Consider the following 26,967-nt stretch of genomic DNA (forward strand, 5'->3'; position numbering starts at 1 on the left):
AGCAAGCAGTTTGCCTTCCAACGTAAAAGAGGCAACAGCTATATGCTGTGTAAACTGTGCCTAATCCGTCAGTCAGAACTTTCTGCTTATACAAATTCATCTTCAAATCTGCGCAAGCATGTGTTGGTAAGTACATTATTTGTCCCTTTCCATTAGTAGTTCAGACAGCGTTTTTGTCATTTAGTTAGCTTTGCTCAATTAAGCAAAATATGCGTTTCATGGCACTAGTAGGTAGTAGCCTAATTTTGGCTAGCACTTGCAACCGACCTGAGTATGCTAACGTCGACAGCTTTCATCCAATAGACTAATAATACCATTCCTGTTCCATTCGTTTCAGGTCATATAATTATTATGTTCAGTCTCTCATATTATGTTAAAAACTGCAGATCAGTCATCAGCAATGAAATACACCACATAAACTGATATTAGGCTAATCATTTGGCTGCCTCCCATGCCTTGAAACAGAACAATGTGAATGCGCACACCATCGTTTTCAGACAGTTGGACAAGTCAATGTGTATGTCGTTATCTGCAATTTATCACGATGTTTAGTCAGATATTGATAATGATAAGTGGTGGCTTTGCAACGTGCACGTCTTTCATGTTCATGCTAAGGGGTCCCGGTTAGCAAGAATTGAGGATTATGAATTGTGATGCATGTAGAAATAGAAAATAATGCTATAATTCTGTATACTGTAGGTCTGTCATGTCAAGTAGCTTTTTATAGCTAGTTCTGTGTTATGATGCACTCTTGAATCTTGATGGCAGCTCAATACTTAATTGTCAGAAATGTTGTTTGTCATTCTACAGGTCTAGTCTATGTCAGACAACACCTTGACCGGATGTTGGAGGCTGGAGCAAGTTGGACAACATTCATCAGATGAAGATGATTTATTTTCCTCAATGAAGTCCAGAAGGTCAGAAGGTACAGGGGAGTTAGAAGGGTACCTAGCCTGTGTCTCAGTCAATATGGATCTGCTGAACGCCTTTCAGAATATCAAAAAACTGTCCCTGAAACTCAATACTGGCCTACCTGCCTCGGCCGCCTGCAAGCGACTCTTCAGCTGTGCTGGATTGCTGTTCAATGCAAAGCTAGCCCGGATGAACTCTACTCATCTTGAAAATCAGCTGCTGCTCAAACTCAACAAGAAGTTTGTAGACTAATGCTCTAAAGATGGACACAAGTAAAGTAACCAAAGTTTAAGTGGGGCAGCGGTATTTTAACTTTTTATTTTAGCTGTCATGTCTTGACATGTCCTCCCAAAAGTTCTTAAATGTTGTGTTGACATGTTTAATGTTTGACATGTTTAATGTCATTGCACTTATATTTCTAAAGATTCTCCTTTAATAAAAAATAACTAGTTTTTGTATTGGATTTATGACCCCTTGTCCTTTTTTTGCACTATATAGGAGCGGCCCCCATCAAGTTGTTGAAAGTAACTAAGTAACTTTTACTTAAAGTACATTTTAAATGAACTACTTTTTACTTTTACTTGAGTAGATTTTTAGATTGGTAATTTTACTTGTACTTAAGTAAAATTTCATCAAAGTAATTGTACTTTTACTTGAGTACAACATTTCAGTACTTTTTACACCTCTGGTAACAGTATAGGGTCTTCGTTGTTGATTTTGCATTTCAAAATGCGACACACATTCTCTATTTGGGACAAGTCAGGACTGCAGGCAGGCCAGTCTAGCACCCGCACACCCTTCTTCCTCAGCCATGCCTTTGAAATGTGTGCAGAATGTGGTTTTGCATTGTCTTGTTGAAATATGCATGGGCTACCCTGGAAAGGATGTCGTCTTGAAGGCAGCATATGTTGCTCCAAAATCTCTATGTACTTTTCGGCATTTATGGTGCCATCACAGAAGTGTAAGCTACCTTTGCCAAGGGAACTAACACAACCCCATACCATGACAGACCCTGGCTTTTGGACTTGTTGCTGGTAACAATCTGGATGAACCTTTTCTTCTTTGGTCTGGAGCACACAGCGTCCATTTCTTTCAAAAAAGACCTGAAATACTGATTCATCTGACCACAATACACGTTTCCACTGTGTGATGGACCATCCCAGATGCCTACGAGCCCAGAGAAGTCGACGGTGCTTCTGGACATGGTTAACATAAGGCTTGCTTTTGGCACAGTAAAGTTTTAACTGTCATTTGTGGATGTAACTACGCATTGTAGTGCTTGACAAAGGTTTGCCAAAGTAATCCTGAGCCCATGTGGTTATATCGCTTATAGATGACATTTACATTTACATTTAGTCATTTAGCAGACGCTTTTGTCCAAAGCGACGTACAATGGAGAGAACAGTCAAGCTAAGAGCAATAAAGAACAAGGTGTAACAATAAATACTACTTTACATAAGAATTAGAAAAACGACCTAGAAAGGAAAAAGAAGTGCAGGAATGTAACTGCTGAAGTGCAAGTTAAGCGCTAGTCAAGGTGCCAGTTAGGAAGGGAGGTGCTCTCTGAAGAGTTGGGTCTTCAAAAGCTTCTTGAAGGTAGAGAGGGACGCCCCTGCCCTAGTAGTTCTAGGATTAATTATGGTTCTTGATGCAGTGCTGTCTGAGGGATCGGAGATCACGGTTATTCAGCTTAGGCTTGCGCCCTTGCCCTTTACGCACTGAAATTCCTCCAGATTCTTTGAATGTTTTAATTATGTTATGCACCGTGGAGGGTGAAATATCCAAATCCCTTCCTATCTTTCTTTGAGAAACATTGTTTTTAAACATTTCAATAATTTGCTCACACATTTGTTGGCAAACTGGCGATCCTCGGCCCATCTTTGCTCCTAAATGACTAGGCCTTTCCTGGATGCTGCTTTTGTACCAAATCATGATTACAATGACCTGTTGACATCACTAGTTTCAAATCACATCATTATTTAATTATTCTACCTCATTACTACCCCTTAATTGCCCCCGTCCCAACTTTTTTTGGAATGTGTTGCAGGCCTGGATGTATATTTACAAATCAAATGTCGACCAGACAAAACATGAAATACCTTGTGTTCATACTGTCTGCAATGAAATACAAGTCAAGGTAAATTTAGAAATCAATGCTTTCTTTTTTTATTTGCATTTTCCATACCGTCTCAACTTTTTCTGATTTGGGGTTGTACTTAAAAGCTGTTACTCAGTACTCAGTGTTCATGGAATACATGCTCACAGACACACATATACATGTTTACACACACAAACACATACATTAAGTGTACAAATTTAGCCATATGGGATAATCATGTGGGACACAATGCGAAGGGAAAGAACTGGAAAGTCTGTGTCTGTGTGTAGTACAAAGAACTGTGAAATCTGTTTTTAATACTGTCCCAGTTCATACTTGAGGTAAACTACTAGGGGGCAGTGATCCCCTTGCCTTAATCTTAGCCTCAGTTGTGCCCTTACGCCTGTTACATTCTCTCTGGATGTCCATGATGGCGGTGACAGGGGTGTTCATACCTACCTGGATGAACAGGTTTTATTCAGAGCATCAGAAAATGTGCCACTTCACTCAGAGTTCCTTGGCATGTTGCACATCAACACTGCAATTGGCGTACTGGACCAAAACATATTTACCGAATTTGAGAAATTTGATTTGGGAATGATCCACACACCGGGTCAACTGTCTGTAATTGGTTGATTCTATGTTGATCAGCAGGTTAATTCTGTTCAAAGTAGGCACTCATTGGTAGGCCAAGCTGAGGTACAAGAGAGGCCAGAGTGTATGTAAATAGTCCGAAGTCTGGCTTGTGAGACTAACTTTACACTTGCATTTCCATATTTGGGCTACTAGTTGTTTGAGTCTGGAATAATGTCTGGCAGTCTATGGTATGTTGTGCAATGACAGTATCTTAAAGTTCATTATTACTGAAAAAAGATTTTGAAAATTAATTGAAAAATAATTCAGGATGGTTTTAGAGATTTATTTGTTGTTGAGTATTTACATACGTAATTTTATGTTGTTTACATGTCATGTCAAGCAACACTGCAGAAAAATCATCTTCTGGTGATATCCTCAAGATTTCTCAGAAGTCTCACACAGTCCATATCACCAAGCGAACCATATTTCCATATTTTTTTTACATATGCACCAAAAACATAATTAATGAAATAACAAATGTTGATGTGTGTTTTAGGTAGCACTTTATATACTATAAAAATACCCTTTTACAGACTGGTATATTTTCTGCCTCTGTAACCCTAAAATAACCCATGTGAAATATCAGGTCCACCTGGTTTGGTGTGATAAACATTTGACAACAGTATAGATTTGTTTTGGTAATGCACTGTCCTAGTGGAAAGACTTAATAGCTCTTCACTCACACTTTTTTGGCCCTCTTATACCAAAAAAGGAGCAATTAGATTTAATACAGTGCAATGTTCTTTAAGGTCTGAGAAATGTAACATCTGAAAATGGCCTTGCCCATTATTACATTTTCACCAACAGCGATTACAAAGAATAGAATGAAACCAAACAGATTTGAATGTGGGTTGCCATATATTTTGTGCATATTCTATCTTAGACATTTCACATACATTCTGATAAAAGTAATATATAGTCTTCTGATCTTGGGAGCCATAGTCTTTTAATGGTGAGACTCTGCTCTGTTTTCCAAGTTTCAAAGCAAGGGGCTTAAATAAACGTAGAACATACAATCAAATGCCACAATGACTTGTTGACATGTTGATTTTTTTTGGTGTTTAGTCACACTGAAGAAACAGTAACAAAGGTCACTCTCTCTCTCCCTTTCAATTTTTTACAAAATAAAACCTGACCATAAATAGACAGGAGCAAGTAGAGGAGAGGGAGAAAAAAACTATCCTTGGATCAGAGCTAAAATTTTGAATACTGTATTTACAAAGAACCTTCAAAACAAATGAACATCAAAAATGCATTAGGTATTTGAAAACTCCTCAATATGTCAAACCTTGGAGTAGACCCATTTCCTTCAAATCCACATTCTTTAACACAAAAAAAAACCCTTCCTGAATAACAGACATAACAGCCAAGCCCAATGCATCCCGTCTTATCCAAAATAGGGATGGTCACTCTGGAAGTTGTAGTCCGGACAAACCTTCTGCACAAGCTTGTAATCATTGCTGAAGAAGGAGATGAAAATACAGATGACTTTGAAGGGCTTGGCACACTGCCAGGAGGAGTAAAATTGGGTGTGCTCCGTATAGCAGGTCTGCGATGGGTCATAAAGACACTGCTTGGGCTTCTTGGACCTGTCGTACCTCTCATACTCATTTCGGCAGTTGAAGGTCTTAACCTCCCTGGGGTCTATGGTGGACTGGTGGGGCTGGTGGGGCTGGTAGACCTGGAACTCGGTGTGGAGGGGTGGATGTTGTTGGAGCACCTCAAATTCTACCACTTTCGATGGGGGGACGATGCTGACAGACACATTGGCTAAGCTGGACGAGTTGTGGCGGAAGTAGACGGTGAACGTCCCATTGACATGGTCAACTATCTTTCCGGTAAGCAGCACGCTGAATTTCATGGTCTTGATGTTGATGTAGAAATCCCCCCAGCCGAATATCTTCTTGGCTTTTAAAGCTGTCTTAAGGGAGGGCTTGCGTTTGGGGCGGTACCCTGTCTGGTCCATGAGCAAGGACTGGTTCTTGGCCCATTCGTACGGGTTGTGGGGGCTGTAGCTTGGTGGTTTGGGCTTTACCGGCATGTGGTCCATGCTGGAGAAGGTTCTGGTGGGATGGTAAGGTGGCTTGACGCCTCCAGGGGGTCCTACTCCTGCTCCACCCACCCCATATGGAAGCGGCTTCATCACAGAACTGGCCGGTACCAGATCCATGTAATCCAGCGATTTGGCCACTTGTTTCTCCAGTCCATGTACCTGAGGAAACAGACACGGACAAGGTCAATCAACAGGATAGCATTTTAATAGAAAATAATTATCTGAAGCTTTCTTTTAATTATACAAGGGCCGTTATTATGTGTTGCCATTTATGAGCTTTAGTGAAACATTGACCTAATGCCTCTCGAGCACCTCTGAGAGGTACTAACTGATTACCATATGCCTACTAAAAGCCCTCTATCTGTCAACAGATTTATAATTTACAAAATCAAAAGTTAAATCATGGCAATAGAGTTAACATTTATCAGGGGCTAAGCTATCAGCAACTCTAAAAAGTACACTCTATAGTTTCTACTGTATTGCTACAGTCACTGTTGATGAATGGCAGGATTATTTGTAATGTCCACATTGATTTATTTATCAGAGTCATCATCACAGAGTCACAATAAGAACGCTGACAATTAATGAAGTAAATACCAATCAGAGTGCAATGAGCTGAGGAGGCATTAAGACACACAACATGGTAGCTCCACTGAGACGAGTCTTGACATCAGCTGCAATGGCAGCAGCTGGTGACAATAGCGTTCGCATTCTGCATGCAGGTTGTCTGAAGGCACACACTTTGATCTCAGGCACTTTGTAACAATTCTATTTTTATAATGCATTTAATTCAGCCGTCACTGTTGTTTTTACACAGCAAAGTGAATTGGGATGTGAGGTAATAGATGTCTGTACACTGTACACGCCACTGTGGTTTGTTCTCATGTCATTTTCCCCTCTCTTCAGTCCTTTAATCCACAGTCTGGGTACTTATTCACAGAGCTGACTGACTGGAAATGTTCCCTGCTTTCTTTCATCCCACTTCACAGGCACCAAACACACGTACACACACACACACACACACACACACACACACACACACACACACACACACACACACACACACACACACACACACACACACACACACACACACACAAACACACTGACATATTTTATGTTGCTCTGTCTAACATTCAGTCACATACAGTAGCATGCTCTCTCTCTCTCTCTCTCTCTCTCTCTCTCTCTATCACACACACACAGACACACACATATTGACACTTCAGACTTCAAGCTTGTCTCTCCTCCACATATACAATTGTGAAGCTGTCATGAAAAGGTGATGCTGCCAACTGCAGCTTTTCGTCAGGGTTACAGAAGCCGCAGAAACATTCCCTTGGGTACAGCGCAAAATAGAGGGCATTTAAAAAAATGCATTTTAGTAAAAAACAAGGGATAAAATTATCTCAACAATTATCTCCTCCAGCTGCAGGAGTGTGTATAGTTATGCATGATCTGCATCTTCCTTGTCTAATTTAGAAACAGCTGTATGGTTGGTTGCTCACATGTCTGTGTGTGTGTGTATGTATGTGGGTGTGTGTGTGTGTGTGTGTGTGTGTGTGTGTGTGTGTGTGTGTGTGTGTGTGTGTGTGTGTGTGTGTGTGTGTGTGTGTGTGTGTTTGTGACAGAGAGTGCCGCCCATATGTGCACCATCAATCACTGTAACCAATAACAAATTCATGTTGCCATTTGTAAGAACATTAATCAATGCTGGTCTTAATGTATTCAGTCATTCAATTAATGTACCTATTTCACTGGTCATTCCGTTACATGGCTCGGAGGCTGATTTTAAGGTGAATTGATTGGGGTGAAATTGCTGGAAGTGTATTGATCGCTGGCTGTATGGATTAAAAAACGAGCTTGTGATGAATGGCTGTTGACCGGCTAATGACTTGATGAGGATTTTAAACAGGTGCAAGAACCTGACGAGGCTCTGTGCAGTGGACTCTCTGAATAAAAAATGAAGCACAGGGTCGGGAGAGAGACAACGACCGCGTGGACCCAGACCTGTTACTGCCGACAACCATTACAATTAGGAGACGTGCAAAGAACGCGGCCACATCTCATCATCATCTCATCTGCCTTCGCATTGATGCTCTGCCAAGTCAGCACAGCACTGCCCTGAAGCGTCTACTGATGCAGCCATCTGTCACGGGCACCCAGCAAGGATCGGATCAGCACCAGCGGGTCACCTCGCCAGTGCTGGCCTCTCTGACCCACAGACCCGCACCCCCCACCGGCACGACACACTCCATTAAGGCTCGTCTACAACTCAAAAGGCGCCCGCAAGTGCCTTTTTGTTTCTGAAGTGCTTTTTGAAGCACAGTGCCAGAGAGGGGCAGAGATACGCACTGATCAATCCAAAATGCCAGCAAATGTTTTCGATCAATTTCTCATAGCACCGCGGCACATATTGATTTCCTCTGCGCTACAAAATTGCAATTCATAACCTCCTGAGATTACGTATGGGATCTTGAAAGAGACACATTTCATTGCGTCAGGCAGACAGACTGTGTGTTGAACACTCCCGAAATGACGAGACGTAACAATTTCATATCTCTGGTGGATTCTCTGGGCACGCACAGCAGAGTGTGTCACCGCTGACTCTCCAGCCCTTCTCCTTGGGTTGATGTAGGGCACCAGCTGAAGGTTATGGCCGCCGTAAATAAGCAGTGCTGACACTCCGTCACATTTTTATTTATCTATTTCCCCCCCCCTCTCCTCATTACCTCCCATGAGAAGAGCAACATTCTCATTATGGGCCCGATGCAGTCTTGGTCCTTCAGATCCACTGCCTAGTCAGCACAGATGAGCCTCCCCACACCAGCTCCACAACATCAGCTCTCCCATTCACCCCTACCCAACAGGACAATCTGGCGCCTGAGTGGAGCGGGACTTGATGTAAAGGTGCCCGGTCATAGCAGGTGGCGTGGGTTAAGGCCACACCTGTCAGTCTATTTTAACCCCTGTGTGTTGGAATGAGCAGAGACACAAGAGCGGTAACAACAGGATAGGGTGGAGAGCGCAACACTAGCTAAGAAGCATGACAGGCAAGCTTGGGTTTATACTAATGTCAGGTTACTGAAGTAAGTGCTGGAGAAATGCAGAAAAAAAAAAAATATATATATATAATGTATATATTAAGTTGTCACATTTCTTTCTGGTTGATTGTGCATCAAACAATGATTAAATGAAAATGAAAAATACATTTATTTCATATATTATTTGGAAAATGTTTGATGTGAGTAAAAGACTGATCCATGTGCAAGCTGCAGGCTGTTTTTAGTTATACAAGCTATAGAGTATGTCCCCTTCATTTCCAGTCAGATGTGGATTTAGTTATCTTCAAACAAGACTGAAAAATAAGAACATGGGCCAGTATAGTCTGCATAGCAGTATCTGGCTCGTATTTCACTCTGTGAGATACGGGAGGAGCAAATGGCAGAAATCACCCAAGCGGATTTCCCTGGCAGTATTGCCTTTTTGTCTGAGGGTGCACATTCCCGATGCCAGTTTGTCAGTAATATTCCAGCTCCAAGTGCACATCTCAATAACATCAACCCGCGCCCATGCCAGCTTTAGTTAACAGGCACATGAATATAAAGTTTGCTTTATTTGGAGAAGAAGGTGTTAGACTATATGTGTGTTATTCAAAGAAATGCCTTTATTGTATGTAAAGAAATGAAAGAAATTGCTTTTCTTAATAAACGTTTCAATGAACTTGAAATTGCTATGATTCATGGACAATTTACTTAATTTACACTTCCCAAATGGCTCTCATTTGAGAGGTGCAGCTTCTTTTAGGCTCTCATTCCTAATTAAGTTTTGCCACGGTGTAACTCCTCTAATTGTGGCATACTGATCTGAGATCATTTGTGGGCTACTGTCTTTGTGTGTGTAGACACAGTCATTACCTAAAAAAAGGAACAATAGAATCTGAAATAACCTGAAGCCTATGTCAGGTCTGGCCGTGGCCTGCCAGTTTTTTTAGGAAGCACCAGGCAAACAGACCTTCTATGCCACCACATAAGCACATTTCTGCTAGAGGTTCTGCCAAAGGTGACACACACACACACACACACACACACACACACACACACACACACACACACACACACACACACACACACACACACACACACAGAGAGAGAGAGAGAGAGAGAGAGAGAGAGAGAGAGAGAGACCATATGATACTGTTACACGTTTTTAAATCTAAAACACATCAATGTGTAGCTGAATATGTTTTACATAGTAAACAAGACATATTAAACACATACCATTTGCTGTGGTAGTTAGGCAACCCCTCTTCCTTAAACAGGGGCCCCACAGGGCAGAAGCGATGAGAAAAACAAAGATATTTCATGTCTACCTCCATGTGTATATATGCTGTCATATTTTAAGATGCACAATGCTGTTTGCCAACAACAAGCATAATTTGAGACAGTGACCCATAAATGGCTGATCAATGATGAATATTCAGATTAGCCTGTCTAAAGAGCCCCACGTGGACAACAAACACCACCTGGGCTAGCCGCATATCAAGGACTATTCTCTCAGTATTAGCAACACATACTTCCGTCAAAGGACTGCAAAAATCTTTTATCATCCTCTATATGGAGATAAATAAATAAACACAGAATATATGCTATGTGTTTATATCAGTGGTTTATGCCAACAAGATTATTGTTTTATAGGCAAACAAGATTATTGCTTAACATACCAACAAGTGTAATGCTCTATATAGTAGAGAAAAAAACTTAGAAACCTAAAAAATTAGAACCTATGACAAGCACAGTTCTCTTAGCATAATAAACTCTACCACACAATAAATCATTTGACAGAATATGCGTACAATTCTTAGGTGAAATGAATGATGCATCTCTTTTTTCTTCTTCTCATAAATGGTGCCATTTGTAAATGCACAGCATTTTTGCCACAAAACATCATCGCTAACAGCCAAAGCCATATTACTGGTAAAAATGCAGCCCTGCACAAACATGCACTGAATAAAATATGTCTTTCTCTGAATTTCATACCACTCTAGCAATTTCGACTCCAAAGCTGTCATTTTTCTTTCTCAGTCAAGGGAGAATATTAACTGCTGGAGCTGAAACCGGAGATAGAATGATCTTCCTGGTCAGATCATGTATACATATGTAATTTTTTTTCTCACTCTGGGAATTTAATCTAAAGAATATTTGATTACAGCCCACTGGAAATGGAGAAGCTAAGGAAAATGACATTACTGAGGAGAGGAGATGAAAGGAGAATAGAGCAACAACGTCAGCCCTATGCTAAGGATGTGAAACATTAATAATCTTTAAAGTCATTTGGCTGGCTGTGAGCAAAAAAAAAGCATCATAAGGTGCCTCTTATGTGAGAGTGAGTGGAGCTGGGTGTTGAGTGCTCTCAAGTCAGACACTCGGGAGCTAGCGGTGCACGCTGCGTGGTGTTAGGTGGGCGGAGGTCCTTGACAATCCACTATCAATCCACAGGTCAGACACTGGCCAACAGCGACGTCAGATTCGCCGAAAGATAAGTCACAATTAAGATGTATTTTCATCATTATGAAGCCTGGGATCGATTGGCTTCTCCACGACTTGATCCTCTCCATCTACAGTCGCGGTAGTTCTTCCTGCTGTCATATTTAGTCGCTTTACTTATCTCACTCGAGCGCATCCAGACCGCCCGGCCTTCCCGTCGGCCCACGCCTGACACTGATGCCCTTACCCCGAGGAGTAATGAGATGATGAGAGCCTGCCGTCTGTGCGTGCAAGTCGGGCTGTTTCTCTGGCTAATTGGAGTTTTATTTGTGACGATCAATTTATTTTCTGTCTCTGTGTCAGTGCCATTGATCCTCTATCACCGGGAGCTCTCGGACGCCCAGTCCGCCGCCCACTGAGCAGATACTGAAGCACAGTGTGTGGCATTTTATTTTTTACTTTACAACTTTCAACTTTCAATTTCAACTTCGGGCTTTTGGACATGTGTTCTGTGCCTTTCTAGCTTCCTAATTTTGAGACTAATCTCCAGTGTATAAGTCTCGAGGGAGGCAGAAAAAAAGAAGGCCCTGCTTCTGTCATCGAGCTCTCCTGAATCAAAGGCCATTAAACGTCTTGGTGAAACTAATCCTGACTCTTTGAAATAGGAAAGATAAATGTTCCAACAACAAATTGCAAAGGTTTACATAGCAATCGCATGCATAGGCAGTATGAAGATGCTGCCTTAGTCTTTACACCTGAGAGGCGATTTATGCATGAAAAAGACCCAATATACTAATATTCATGTCACACATGAATTAGCCTGGATAGTGTTATTACATTTGGTTACAGTGGAAGATTCATTTGTTTCCGAGGTCATCCAGACATATTCAACAGCATAAGAAAACACTGGGTGACAAATCTGTTCCTTCTTCTGACAATGATCACATAATACAGTTTTTTTTTTTATTCTAAAAACGGCATGGATGAAAATGACATTTAATTACACAGAGCAAAATAAAGCCCAAAGGAAAAGAGATAAACCAGTTGGAGGAAGAGGGAGGAAAAAATGAAGAAAGGAAGTCAGTGAGCGAGAGAGAGAGTAAAAGAAAAAAAAGAGACAGTAAAAGTGATTTCGCAGTCCACTGGTGTCGCTGGATTATCATGAAAATGAAAGCTACTGAGACAGGGAGTATCAGGGAGCAGAGAAATGGAGCTGAGACTGATAACACAGTGAAGGGGGATGCAGAGAATGAGAGAGAAAGACATGCAGAGGAAAGGAAAGAAGGGGGCTAAAACAGTGTGAGTGAAAAGACTGAGAGGAAGACTGGGCTTTGTTATGGAGGAAGGAAACCGCACAAGACAGTGCACTGCCTGTGCTGGGGAAATAAGCTTTAGTGACTGGGTAGAAAACAACGGAAAAAATAACTTTTAGTTGGGTAGCGCCTCGTGGTGTTTGTGATGAAATACCACACACTAAAGAGAGATGAAAGAGTGCCACTGGTAAATGAAGATATATGATGAATGAGAAATGCGAGGCACGTATCTCATTATATCCTGCTGAAAAACGAAAAACGCCTCATTATTTGAGTTTGTTGCGGCAGCCCCTTGTCATAACACATGAACTGTGGAGACAAACATCGACAAAACACATAACGATTCTCGAGGGCCCCCATTCAGCACCATGGGCGTATTTGAGAGAACTGTTGGAAGTGTAACCTGTCTCTTATAGCCTCTCTCTAATTGAGTGGTTGTTGCATGCAAAGCCTTGTAGCTTTCAGGGGCAATGAGACAAAGGTGGGGAAAAGACACTACTGTGATTTGTGTTGAGACCAGTCAAAACAAGGGGTTGTTGTTCATTAAAAGCGATACTATTCTGTACAAAGAATTGTCTGTTCCACTCAACTCCCATGCACAACATAATTAACACATAGATCATCTCCGAAAGGTTCGATTTGGAGCCCTTTAGGCCGCAAGGAAGGTAGATCTACAAACAGCTGACTTGAACACACACATACATATGCACGTGCAGACACACACACACACACACACACACACACACACACACACACACACACACACACACACACACACACACACACACACACATACGAGCACAAGGGCCATAAGTCCATTATCTCCACAGGCTGGTTTTGGCAGCTTGTCAGCATTCAGAGATGCAGTAGGTAAGATCCTGCAGTCTGGAGCCAATTTCCTGGTGTTTCACCCGCCTGCTCCAGCTCCTACCTGTCCGGCACCATGGACGGGTCACTCAATCACCTGCCGCCCAGCATGCTCCAGACTAACAGGGACCCGAAACCCTTTATTCACCATCCCCGCCCCCCGCCCCATCTCCCACACCCTGGTAGGGTCAGAGTGGACACACCTGAGCATGCCGTGGCGGTGTGGTGAAAACAGAACAGCATGCCGTGACTTTCACCCAACGGGCCAAGGTCCTCTATTTAAAGAGTCAGCAGTGGAGCTGTGAACGAGACTGGACTCAGTCTCCGCTAGGAGTTCAAACTGAAGGGTATAGCCTGGCTCAGTACTTTATATTTACGGGGGTGAAACATACATTTATATGGGGCAGGTAGATACTTATCTCTATGTGGCAGATATATATTGGTGGTGTTTGAAATATCGTTGTGAACTGATGCAAAACCAATATTATTTTCTTAGAAGAACAGAGAAATGAGTTTCATGCAAAATTTTTGTATGAGTAATGAAGGATGACTAATAACTGATGAAGTAATGAAGGCTGGGGAATGATGAATATGAAAAGTTGGTACAAAAGACATCAAGAAGCTCTAGTCGGATGAAGCACCTAATGAAGGGGAGGAGAGTCAACTGGCCCCTGAAAATACTGTCAGTGTGGATTTCTCTAGCACCTCCAGAGTGAGCAGATGGGATACAAAACACAAGAAAAAGAGACAGCAGAATACACCACCAATACCCTGTTAATACTAAAAAGTAGTAAACAAAATAAATAAACAGTTGCAAGAAAATAAATAATAATAAATATAATGTATTAAAATAATAAATACCAAAAATAAATAACATGGGGAAAAAACAAGAAACAGGGTTTCAGAAATGGCCTGAAATACAAATGAAATAAAGGATCAGCATTAAGGTCAACACAATTGGCAGTTAAACCACAACATAAACAAATGGTTCCTGAATTGATTCTTGAAGCACACCACTCTTGAGCAAAGAGAAGGTGGAAACCAAATCACTAAATTACCAGGAACTTTCTATTGGATGGAGAGAATTGATCCACTGATCCAGCCCATTCCAACCTCAATGTCTAATCTATTGATTAGGATCATACGATCAATTGAGTAAAATGCTTGTCAAATGTCCAAAGGCTGATGACTTAGACACCCCACATCACCTAGTGCAACGTTGCAAACTCTGCAACGAAAACAGCCATTAACTGTACTGTACAGTCTGCACAAGTGTGAAAGACCAATCCATACCTGGACACTGGGTAAAGTAAGTTCACTGTAAGAGATTATAGTCTTTTTGGACCTCTTTCTCCTAAGGTCAAAGCCAGGTTTCACCAGGATAGCATGCAGCCAACTCAGGAACATTGCCTACAAAAGTAGCTTGATGACCTTCTGAGTGCCCACTAAGCCAGATAGCATGTCAAATGTTGTGCACACTGCACAAAGACATCAGATAACTGGGTTTCAGTAGGGCTGAGTATCACAACCTGCCTCATGATACAATACATGTCACGATACGATATCTAATGATACGATATCACAAAATGATCACAATATCACAAAAGTATCACAATAATATTGCAGAAAATCATTGAATGTGTAATTTAAAATGTATTTTAATTAAGCTTTTAAAAGATCCCATTAAAAACATCACTAATATGACAAAAGACACGAGACTGTAATTTTGTTGCTACTGCAATTTACAACAGCTGAGTAGGTGCTGCTTTGATATTATCAGTTTACAGAAACCCCCTACGAATACACAAATAGGGAAACAATTAAATCACGATACAAGAGTATCAATACAGTATCGCAAAATAAATAGTAACTAAAAAAGTAAAAGCAAAACTAAAATAGTATCGCAATCCAACAATAAATTGTTGTGTTTGGATAGCTCTAGGTTTCACCACCTCTTAATTAGCACAGGGGTAATTCAGCCACAAAGGCATAGGCTATGGAAGACATGGGGGATTACATTTTAAGACAAAGTGAGGGCCTTGTGAGAAACTATATGTGTGGGGTTTCAAGAACTCTTGGAACTAGTTCAACAGCTTTTGTCTAGAGGTGAGTATTCCTCCAGAGGAGAGGAGAAGTAATCAATGAAACCAATGCTAATCATTAAATAAGTATAAACACCTCACAATCATCTCCTGAAGTAGCCAAGAGGAGTGGTTGTATAAGCACTGGCTGCAATGAATACAAATATACATAATAAATAATAAATTAAATAAAAATATATAGATTTATACTGAATAAAAATAAAAATACTGAGCACTGAGCATACTTTTCCACTAGCACTCAGTTTTCCTGGACAGCCTTGCTTGTACAGAATATCTAACATGTAACTGTGAGGGTTTGACTTGATTTCATAACCGAGCATAACTGGCAAACACAGATTTTATGAAATTATGAGTCAACGTATAGGTGCTGTACAGGTGGGCAAGCTTTCGGATCAGTGTGTGAGGAAGAATTTGGATATGGTAAGCCCATTGACTATGGTAAAACACTAGAAGAATGATGTATCAAATTATCACCGAGGTACTCACATTTCATCTAGGGAAGGTTTCCTGATATCAATGTTACTTAGCTGAAGACTTGAAAGGTCTACCTTAACTAAAGTGGTTTACTGTTCTATGTACGCTTCACAAACCATCTCTTAAGAGTTCTCCTAATAGAAAGCTTCCTACTTATACCTTAAGAGGCTGAATCCATGTTTTGAGCATGCATGAGATGAGTATGATGGGCATGACTCAGATTTTAGCGTAGGTGATCATTCTTAGAAAGGACATCAACAAGAAATACTAGGCAAGTCAAAATAAAATAAAGAAATTCCAAATAAGGATGGCTGTAAACTAGACATTACTCATAGATTTGTATGGGATTGTAGGGATTAAAAATGAACGGCTAATTCATTTAAACAAATGTTTTTTCTTGCTATTTAATGAAGCACAACATGTAATGCAACACAATGCATGGTCTTATATCACAGTCAGTGTGTACGTCCAGACACTAACACAACATTTGTAGGCTCTACTTAAGACTGGTCCAGACCAACCTTACGAAAATGTATCTTACAGAAGGTATACTTTCTTGGGCATTCTGGGAAAATCCTCGAAACATTAAGGTACAGCTTAAGGTATAAGTTAAGAATGACGTAGTGTTCAGAGGGCTTTGAGAAACCCTCCCCTGATTCATTTAGATCGGACATACTCCGATGGACTCAGAGTACACTACAACTGCTCCAGTCAAATGTGAAATGAACCGTGTAAGGAGATGTAATGCAATTCAAGGCCATTCTGGATCCTCCACACTGTTCGCTGAAACTTCCTGTTTCATGGCTAATGTCTCTACGGGGATAGGTCTTAATGTAACACAATATGGTAAAAGACTTCAGTGGAATGGTCTGCAGTGGGATGGTTCCTAGTGAAAACGACTGCTCTCAGGACTACATCAACGCTTCTGTGCCTTACCTGGTTATTAGCTTTCTGAAGTCAAATGAAATGGGCTGACGCTCGGGCCGAAACGACTGTCATCGCGGTAATAAATGAACTCAGGGTTTTCATTTAGTCACAGTCGTTCTCAACATCCACGGTGGACGCAGGTAGCTCAGAGCGCTGCCTCATTGATCGGCGTGCAGCCTACTTATGAGATCAGCCACCAAATGTGGCCCATTTTCTGGGCGATTCGCAGGCCTCCGCGATTCTGTATTTGTGACACGTCCTTGCAGGAAACAGAGGGGTATAATGAGAATTCACTTCGGGGGCTGAAAAAGGCGTTTGAACTTCACTTTTTTAGGGAACTTGGGGGTCCATACATCACGCATGCTCCACCCGGTCTGGTGTCTCTCAGACGGGCGCGCTCTACCAGGTGGACTGCATTTTCCTCCCTGATGCCAGTCTGCCCTGATCAATCACTCAGGGAAGTGTGTGTGCGGGGGTAGGCTGTGTGTAGGCTGTATCGAAGTGAGTGTGCGTGTGTGTGTGTGTGTGTGTGTGTGTGTTTGTGTCACTATGAGTATGTGTATCGTGAGGGGGGAGGGGAGAGGGAAGGCATCTCTTTTGCATGCAGGACAGCAGGCAATGCATCAAAAGATGACAGCTTTCCCATTCTTCTTTAAATAAGAGTGGCGAGACTCCTGGCTCTGCCTTAACTTTAATCATTCATCTAAATAAGTGTTGCAGAACTCTGCGCACAGGAGGCTGGGCAGGGCACCCTGCCAGAGCAGCAGAATAAGAACTGACGTAGTGTCGGCGAATTTCTCATTTGTAAACGTGTAAACATATATTTGACTCAGATTGCCGATGCAACAACCGTGCCCCCCACCACATTCAGTACACCACCACCGCCCCCACCCATCCCCACCCCACCGCACCAACAAGAGATTTATGTATTGGGATGAGGTTTAAAATTCATGGCATTTAAGGGGGAAAGAGAAGAAAGCCGTGCCCTGCCTGTCCAGAGCGGGAGGAATGACGCTAAGTGACAGTGATTGATGCACACGCTGCCCGCGACTTATCAAGCGCAAAACCTGAGAGTGCTCGGAGAGAGAGAAAAGAGAAATAAACAAGCGGCAATATCAGAAATAAATAAAAAAAAAGTACAAATAAACATAGAGCTGCAAGGGGGTGGGGGTGGGGGGTGGAGACCTACCCGTGTAATGAAAACAAGTAGGAGGAGGGGGAATGGAGGGGGGGGGGGGGGGGGTGGTTGTCGAGAAAGAAATGGAGAGTGAGATTGTCAGGATCATCAGCCAGGATGTAAGTGATCAGGCCAGACATTGGAAACCCAAGGCTCAAGATAGGGAGGTGGTAGAGGAGAGCTCCTTGCTTTGTCCACGCCCCCGTATCTGCTTCTTTTTCACTGATGGAGAAAATTGGGGCAGTGGGAAGCAATGGCGCTCGATGACGTGCACATGTGTCAGAGTGTGTTGTTTACCTGCAACTGTGCTTTCCTGCTCACTCTCTCTCTTAAACACATGCACTCTCTCTCTCCATCTCTCCATCTCTCCTTTTAGATACCTTTTAGGCGGATGCATCAGGGAGGCCCGGGCTATAAGTGGGTGATTAGAGAAAACTGAAAAGGCTAAGGGGCAGAGAGGAACCAATCACTTTATCAATTAGTTTCCCAAAAACATGCGCTGAAGGGTTATGGCTTTTAGTGGGTTATCCAATCAGCCTTAAAAAACACTAAAATATCACAGCCTGTAAGTACTTCACACTCCTTGTCCACAACAGACTTTCCCAAGGGTTGAGGGCATGTTTTTTTTTTGTAAATGTCGCATCTATACAATTCCATTGTTGCCATTTGAATGAACTATAACATTTCAACAAGTCATAGATTGTATTTAAATCTAATTTGAACCAGTGTTTGTCCAGAAAAGTAAAATAATCTTAAAATAGTACAACAAAATGTAAGCTTAAAAAAATGTCTTATCAGAATCATAACTACATACATAACACAATACAAAACACACCAAAGTAACATCTACAATGATGACATTGCAAATTGCAAGGCAAGATGGCAAGATGGTTTTGCAGTGTTTTAAGGCATATTAGCAATTCCACCCCTGTGGGTCTGTGAGTCAGCTTTGTAAGTGCGACAGTCTGTCTGACTCACCACTGCTTCAGTGGAAAGTCAGACCCAAAGTCAGGTCCTGGACCTGGACCTAGCCACGCGTTTGAGACTCACGCTATTTCTCCTGGTCGTAAGCCATACCTCCATACCACAATTCCTGAAAGCTGGCAGCTCCAGGTTCCTGGACGGCTCCATAAAGTCTTGATAGCCGTTGTATTCGTGGGGTTGTGCCTTTCTGCGAGGAGCCATCTTTGTCTCACACTCAGACAATAAAAAATAAAAAAACGCTCACACACTGTGCTTGTAAAAACACCTGGAATGGTGCACCGAGAATCTGTGAGGACTTTGAAGCTCGAAACACTGAAAATACATTTTCTTCATTTGACATGGAATCAATACACACTTAAACCACATTAATCACATTGGGTGCAACCAAAGTGACCCCGGGCCCTGCCTCTAAAACTTCTACAGAATTTACTCTGGGCTTGATTCTACTGTAGTTTTTTTTATTGAAGTCTGCTACTTTTAGCAGCCATACCTTGCTGATCTGGATAAATCACCCCTGTTCAAGGACAAAGCACAGAGACCCCTTACAGGGCTCTGGAACATCCGCCATCTGCTAACAAAAGCAGAGTGCTGACCATGCCTTTCCCCTGTCTCCTGGAGCATGGCTACATACTGCACTGCACACAGGAGCCATAGTAATCAATGCAGTGCAGGTCAACACAGGAAGGATGCAACCGAGAGAAAGAGAACGTCTGAGATGAGTGTGCAGAGAGAGAGAGGGGGGGGGGGGGTATAATAGATAGACAACAGATCTGCAACAGGTAGACACTTACAGTAGGTAAATAGAGTAAAAGGAGTCAGTGTGTAGTCATGCTAGGTGAGAGGAGTTAAGACAGGAGAAAAGCAGAAGAGAGGAGGACAGAGCAGCAAGGGACTACCAGGGCAAGCAAGAGTAATGAGAGAGAGAGAAGGAGAAGAGGAATGGAGAGAGAAAGAGAAAGAGAAGAGGAATGGAGAGAGAGAGGAATGGAGAAAGAAAAAAGAGGTGGAATGGCGAGAGAGAGGAGAGTGGAGAAATGGAGAGAGAGAGGAGTAATGGAGAGAGAGTGGAGGAATGGAAAGAGATATAGAGGAATGGGAAAAGAAAAAGAGGAGGAATGGCAAGAGAGAGTAGAGAAATGGAGAGAAAGAGGAGAGAGGAGAAATGGAGAGAGAGGAGGAATGGAGAGAGAAAGATAAAAGAATGGAGAGAGAGGAGGAACGGGGGGAGAGAGAGAGGAGAAATTGAGAGAGAGATATGTAGGACTTGAGAGTGGATGAATGGAGAGAGAGAGAGAGAGAGGGGAGGAATGGAGAGACAGAGAGAGAGAGAGAGAGAGAGAGAGTGGTGCCTAGAAGGTGAGGTGAGGTGAATTAGAGGAGAGGTGTGTGCTGACATCTGATCTGATGGATGAGAAGGTGGTGCAAGAGAATGTCTTCTGGGAGGAGAGAGTAAGAGTAAGCAGGTAGTCAGGTTCAAACTTTTTGAGGAGAAGACAGAGGAGAGAGGAGATGACGAGAGGACTGTGAAGGAGCTGGGTGGAGAGCAAGGAAGACTCCCATGGAGAGCACGATGTGTAGACATGAGAAATGGTGCAGGATGGGCCCAGCCAGAACAGAGTGAGCTCTCCAGCTCAGCCAGAACAGAGTGGAGGGCCCCCAAGGCTTAGCAGCTTCTATCAGTCTTCCCCACTCGGAACGCAGTATCACAGCAGATTTGAGGCCAGATGAGAGGCTCGGAACATCACTGCTCGGATAATTGTTTCCTTTCATTCCATCTCTATCTCTTCCTCTGCCAACACTCCATGGATCACCTTACCATCTCTGTAATTGTACAAGGAACCAGTAGACCTGTGCCTGTTTATGTGATTAAACGGAGTTCACGGATGTGCTAGACTATGCCTCTCTCTCTCTCTCTCTCTCTCTCTCTCTCTCTCTCTCTCTATCTCTCTGTGTGTGTTTGTGTGTGTGTGTCTGCTAGATGGAGCAGTTGCTCTGTCTCAACTCAGGTCATCTTACCTGCAGGCCAGGGACCTGACGTGCGGCTGCAGCAGCTGGCAGCTCGATAAACACAAGCAACAGCAAACAAACCAGACACACACACACACACACACACACACACACACACACACACACACACACACACACACACACACACACACACACACACACACACACACACACACACACACACACACACACAAATATCCATTTGAAGACATGTAGACACAGAGGCATCAATACACATGCACACACACACAGATGCACACACACACACACACACACACACACACACACACACACACACACACACACACACATTTATGCCCTTTTCACTCCTTGCTTTGATGTTAGATGGATAAAACCTTATGAGATGTGTAAAAACGAAGACATTTGACCGGTAAAATCCCCTTTTTAGTTCAATCACAGAATGTGACACTACTTCTGTTGCCGTGGGCAACATGGTCGCCCATAATGGCCTCAGTAAATATCCAGCATAATAAACCGCAAAGCCAAAAGGCATTACTGTCCACTATATTTCACTCTTCTCAAAATAACATGTCCAGGCAAGATAAACAAAGAGACAGCAGATGGGTATCGATGTCCACAATCATTTTTCTTATTGTCATGATACGGCTTGGATGACGTTTACTGCAATCACTCTTTTTTCTTTCTTTATTTTTTGCGTCACGGAAATGTAAGCCAAGCTAATGAAATATGATGTTTATGCATCGACCTTCCAAAGGACAAGCATAGCTAATTAATTCAGGTTGACCAACAACGAGGCTCTGCTAAAAGCTTCCAGACCAATATATCATGCATCAAATACCACCATGGTGCATGTTAAAAAGAACTACATTTTGGATTTTTTTTAAGTTTAGAAGGACATCATAGCTGATTCGAATGAAAGTCCTTTGGATGTAAACCAATATGTCTTACATGCAGATTTTTGGTCTCCACAAGTGCGTGTTGTGGTGGAAATCATTACAATACATACATATAAAAAGTACAAGGAGAGGAAAGAAACTACATAAAGCTGACAACTTGTGCTCTGTACCAGTGCATGTTTTCCTTTAAAGCTTACAATAAGCCCTCCCTAATCTGACAGTGAACAACATAACATCTTGAATAACTCACTCATACCTGCAAACACACACACACTCACCCACCCCAGCCCCCCACCCCACACAGACACACACACATACACACACATACATGCTTCCATGCACATGTATCACACACTGCTACCTCCTCAAACACACCAACAGATACCCACCTTTACCTGCTGTGCATGTACACACAGATATATAGGCAAATGTGGGCACATGATTTGGGCGGATGCCAGCTCTGCTGGTGGGCCAGATGGATGGTGGAGAGGCGGGGGGAGGGGAGGAGAGGGGAGGGGAAGTGGGATGAGGCATATCTGTCATCGCTAACAAGCTGTGAGACAGTGAGGCGGGGGCAGGTCAGTGGCGCAGGACAGCGCCTCTCCTCGCCCTGACACATTCCTCACGGTCCTGCAGTGACACGCCTCTTAATTAGATCACAAGTTAATGATGGGAGGCAGCCAGCTACTTCACTCTCACTTTCTGTCTCTCACTCCTTCTCTGTCGTTTCTTACAGTAACGTCTCTCTCTCTGCCTCTCACTGTATTATCCGTCACTCGCCCACATGAGAGATATACCTGCACACATTAGCACACTTAGCATATGTTTACAGCCTGTCTTATCGTACGCTGAAGTGACATGTTTGGAGACAGAAAAGGTGTGAGGCAGCACGAGACGGTGACAGGAGATAAGGGTGTGAGGAGGTTTTCTGGTGGAGAGCTTCGAAGAGCTCACTTTTCATCCCCTGGGCCTCCAGCTCGTCTGCCAGGGGGTGTTGGGGGGGGGGGGGGGGGGTTGAAGAGGGGAGTGATGAATTCTGGGGCAAAGTCAAAGACAAACAAGACATTCATTCTGGCAGCTCAGCTTCCCGGCCCAACTGAAGCACATACCCTGCGATGCATCCCTGGAGACCAGTGACCTTCAGGACCGAGTGTGAGGTCCCATCATTACTCTACCTCTTTTTAGTTACATGCCACTGCCCAAAATAGGCCCTTTCTATTGAAACTGGGTCCTCAAAGACAGATCAAGATATGTGTGATATTTTTTTTTTCCAACTCCAACTGTAAGACGCCATTACAGAGGCCCAGGGTTTCTTTTTGAAAGACAAGGAACAAAATGGAAAACTGGTGGAAGCCAGACAAATATTAAAATCTTAATAATTTGTGGTGAGATTTTGACTAGGGATAGCTCAGGTTGAGAAAAACAGGTTCAGAGAACCTCCACGGCATGAAGTCGCAGAGTAGTTACAGGGGGAAATGTTATATGAGAGGGGTTATGAAGCATTCCTGAGGATATTCGGTGAAGTAAATGATTAAGTGCTGTTGATTGCATTGTGCGCTGCGCATTCTGTCAACCTTTCATTTCTCATGAAGGACCGAAACTAACCCTTTGGTTTGCCATGCTGACATCCATCACCTGCTCTTTTCTTCCCAGATCTCTCCCTCTCCCTCTCTCTCTTTACCTCCCTCTATCCCTCTCTCTACTACAGAAGCAATGGAGAATAGATCTCATAATCGATACCTCTCACAGCCAGAGCTGCAATAACAAATGCATTACAGGAGAGAAAAATAACATTCTGTTTTATTAAAATATGGGTGACAGTCTTTTCCCATCCCTCCTGCCCTAGCCTAGGAGAGTCAGAGGAAAAGGTTGAGGTTTTATTTTTTCTTTCATGACATCTCAAGGCTTGATCCTGCACAATATGCCACAATAATGAACAAGCAGAAAGAAGCCTCTGCGTTGCAGGTAGACCTAGCTTAGCATTCTGTTCGTCTCTGGCTCCCTCTCTATATATATATTTCATACTTCTGTCTTTTATATTCAGACGGTGGAGCTCCACATACCACTCATCTTTATTTCATTCCTTGGATGTTTTTAATTTCATCTCAGATTATTATTTTTTGTCACTCCTTTCTCTCTCTCCATCCCTCCATCTTTCGTCCTCCACAGCCCTCTGCACCTGCCCTGAAATTGAGTGTTGTCTTTACATTTTTCATAACCCCTTTTCTAAAGAGAAATATATTTTATATATCTGCCCTGGCAGCTATCAGGGTCTGCCCAGGACTGAGAAGACAAAGCCAAGGCAGGTGTGGTCACAGTAAGAAGGGATGTGCTAGTAAGTCAAGCTCTAATCTGTTCAGTTTTCATACATCTTTATTTGCAAAGAATGCTACAGTGCCCAGAGGAAGTTCCTCCACTCCTCCGCAGCTGTGACATGCTCCTTCCCAAACTCATCACCAGCATCTCCAACCCTCTTCAGCGAGCATCTGATGAAGCACAGCTGAATTCACAGCTCGGGAGTGACTGTGTGTGTCTGGTGTCTGTGTGTGTGTGTGTGTGTGTGTGTGTGTGGAAGTGACAGCTCCCTTGTCACCTTGCTCCACTGTGGCCGACGTGTGCGCTACGTGTGCGCTGGGACGGCTGCCTCACCGTTCTCTCCTTCTTTCTCTCACTCGTTCCTCCGAGTGAAAGCTGTTTTCTCCTGCCTTGCATAATTTGCCTGTGTGGCAGTCCCGGCGTGAAAAGACGGGGAGCTTTTAAAATCATCAGCGCTCATTATCCTTCCTCTCTCAGGGGAAGATTTAACCCTCAGCCACTTTAATCCTGTCAATGTTCTCCGCTTATTCCATTATACCCCGCAACCACTTTGTTTACTCATTTGTTTGCGGCCTCGCTCTCTTTCTTTCTCTCCTTCTCCCTCTCTCTTTCGCTCTCTCCTCTACTCCCCCAGACCCCGCGGACCTTGGCTAATTAGTGTAGCACTTTCAGTGCTCCCCCCTGGCACTGGGGGAGATTTCCATGCAGCCACTCCAAGGCTGCCCCTGGCACGAGCGAGTCACCGTACATACAGCCATGTCACTTTAGAGCCAGTGCGTCTGTCATCCTGGTTCATTTAAAGATGCGGGGTGGATGGGATGGTTATTTTGTTTTGGTGTGGGGTGGGGTTGTTCGGCTGCATAATATCTCTGCTGTGCTAGTCTAATTAGGGCTTTTGACCGCATTCACAATCATTAGAGACAAAAATGACAACATTTGAGAAGTCAATCAAAGACATGGGCATGTGATGTATGAAGCCTGTGATCCTTTCTCTTTTTCAGTGGCTCTCATTAAAGGTGCACTATGCATGCTGTGAACTATGGCCTTAATTGCTAGGATTCTGCAATCACATCTTAATTATGTGACAGTCATACACGGAAAAAAATATGCACTAATCCTAGAGAATATACAAAAATAATAATGGCACAAAGTATATGTAAGCCTGACTAGCTGTCGGCTAGCAAGCAAAATTATTTCATACTACCCACCCTTAGGAAATTGAGAAGCAATGTATTACTACATTTGTACATCGCTACCTCCTCTCCTTTGCAGAAGTAAACTTAGCAGTTGCTTACACTGCTTGCACTGCCGCCTCACAGCAAGAAGGTCATGGGTTCGATTCCCGCATGGGGCGCTGTTGGCTCTGGGGGGCAGGTCCTCCCCAGAGTGCACAGTGCTCAGGTGGGCTATCTCCTGGGCCTTTCTGTGTGGAGTTTGCATGTTTTCCCCAGTTCACAAGGGGTTTCCTCCACTAAGGACCCCAACAGAAAAAACCATGCAAAATAACAGAACACATGTCCATCCCTGACCAAAGATGGACAGTTCAGTTCACTTGGTCCCTGGGCGCTACAAGCTGCCCACTGCTTCTGGGGGGTCCTTGAGGAAGGACGCTCCAGGATGGGAAAAAGCAGAAAATAAATTCACCGCGACCTCAGGCCTACCTGCGTGTGTGTGTGTGTGTCCTGTGTCGCCTCCATATATGCACGTGTGTGTTTCAGTGTGTTGTGTGTGCCATTAAAAACCTGACAAAGGTCTTAATTAATAATTTAAGCTCTCAAGATTTTGACCTAAATGTCATTATTTTAGCCACTGAGATGGGGTTTTAGAGATAGCAAAAACCATTTAATTAAGCAATCCTCAGTCCATCAGTGCTCTTTTAACTATGTGTGGAATGTGTTATGATCATCATTAATGTGCTTCTTCTGGTCCGTTGTATCAGTATCCTTTGAACAAGGAGTGTTGGACCCACATAGAACCCCTGTCCCTGTTCACACATCACAGACAGCCCACTGACTAGCCTGTATCACTACATCACACACATTACAAATGATCATGCTCTCTCTGCGTCATCTTTGTGTGGTAAACAAGACATCCAGACAAACACGGCACAACTCCTCCAGGCTGTGATGCACATGGTGATACTCTGAGGTGTAAAGCTCTGGATGGGGTCTGTCCAATTTTGCTCCATTAGCCCTGGCAGAATGCCATATTGTACAAAAACAGTCAGTGGAAGTAAGGGGAATGTGGTGTTTAATATAAATATCTTAGCACTCTTATAATGCTTGTCCTGGCACATTCAAAGTAAGATGACTCCTTGATCGCTCAACAGTGCCTATCTAACAGACGTGTTGATGCGTTCAATACAATCCTGATTGTTTTCTCAATGGATTACTACAGAAGAATTATTGCATAGACTGGCCTTCCACACAAACACACACACACACACACACACACACACACACACACACACACACACACACACACACACACACACTGACAAATCTGGATATAAACCTTGAATATTACATCCATTAATTGGCATTACAAGTGTGTTTTACTGGCCAAACACATGAAATAACACCAGACTAGATATTTGTAGCCTCTTTTTTCACTCAATAGCTAGGTATACAGAAACTAGCCAGTGATTTTTGCATGCTCTATATTATGTTATATGTCACATTGCACTATTGACAGCAACCAAATAATCAAATACAGAATTCTAGTCTTAGGCATCCAT

General features: G+C 42.9%; 1 protein-coding gene across 1 annotated transcript in view; it reads right to left on the minus strand.

The window, feature by feature from the left end:
- Positions 1-3,915: 3,915 nt before the first annotated feature.
- LOC105912169 (neurexophilin-2) overlaps positions 3,916-26,967 on the minus strand; it is a 33,753-nt gene continuing 10,701 nt past the window's right edge. Inside the window, exon 2 of the mRNA XM_031567540.1 lies at positions 3,916-5,858. Coding sequence (XP_031423400.1) covers positions 5,034-5,858 — 825 coding nt within the window. The 3' untranslated portion in view covers positions 3,916-5,033. The remainder of the gene's footprint in view (positions 5,859-26,967) is intronic.

This window comes from Clupea harengus, chromosome 5 (genome assembly GCF_900700415.2).
Source record: "Clupea harengus chromosome 5, Ch_v2.0.2, whole genome shotgun sequence".
Lineage (NCBI taxonomy): Eukaryota > Metazoa > Chordata > Actinopteri > Clupeiformes > Clupeidae > Clupea > Clupea harengus.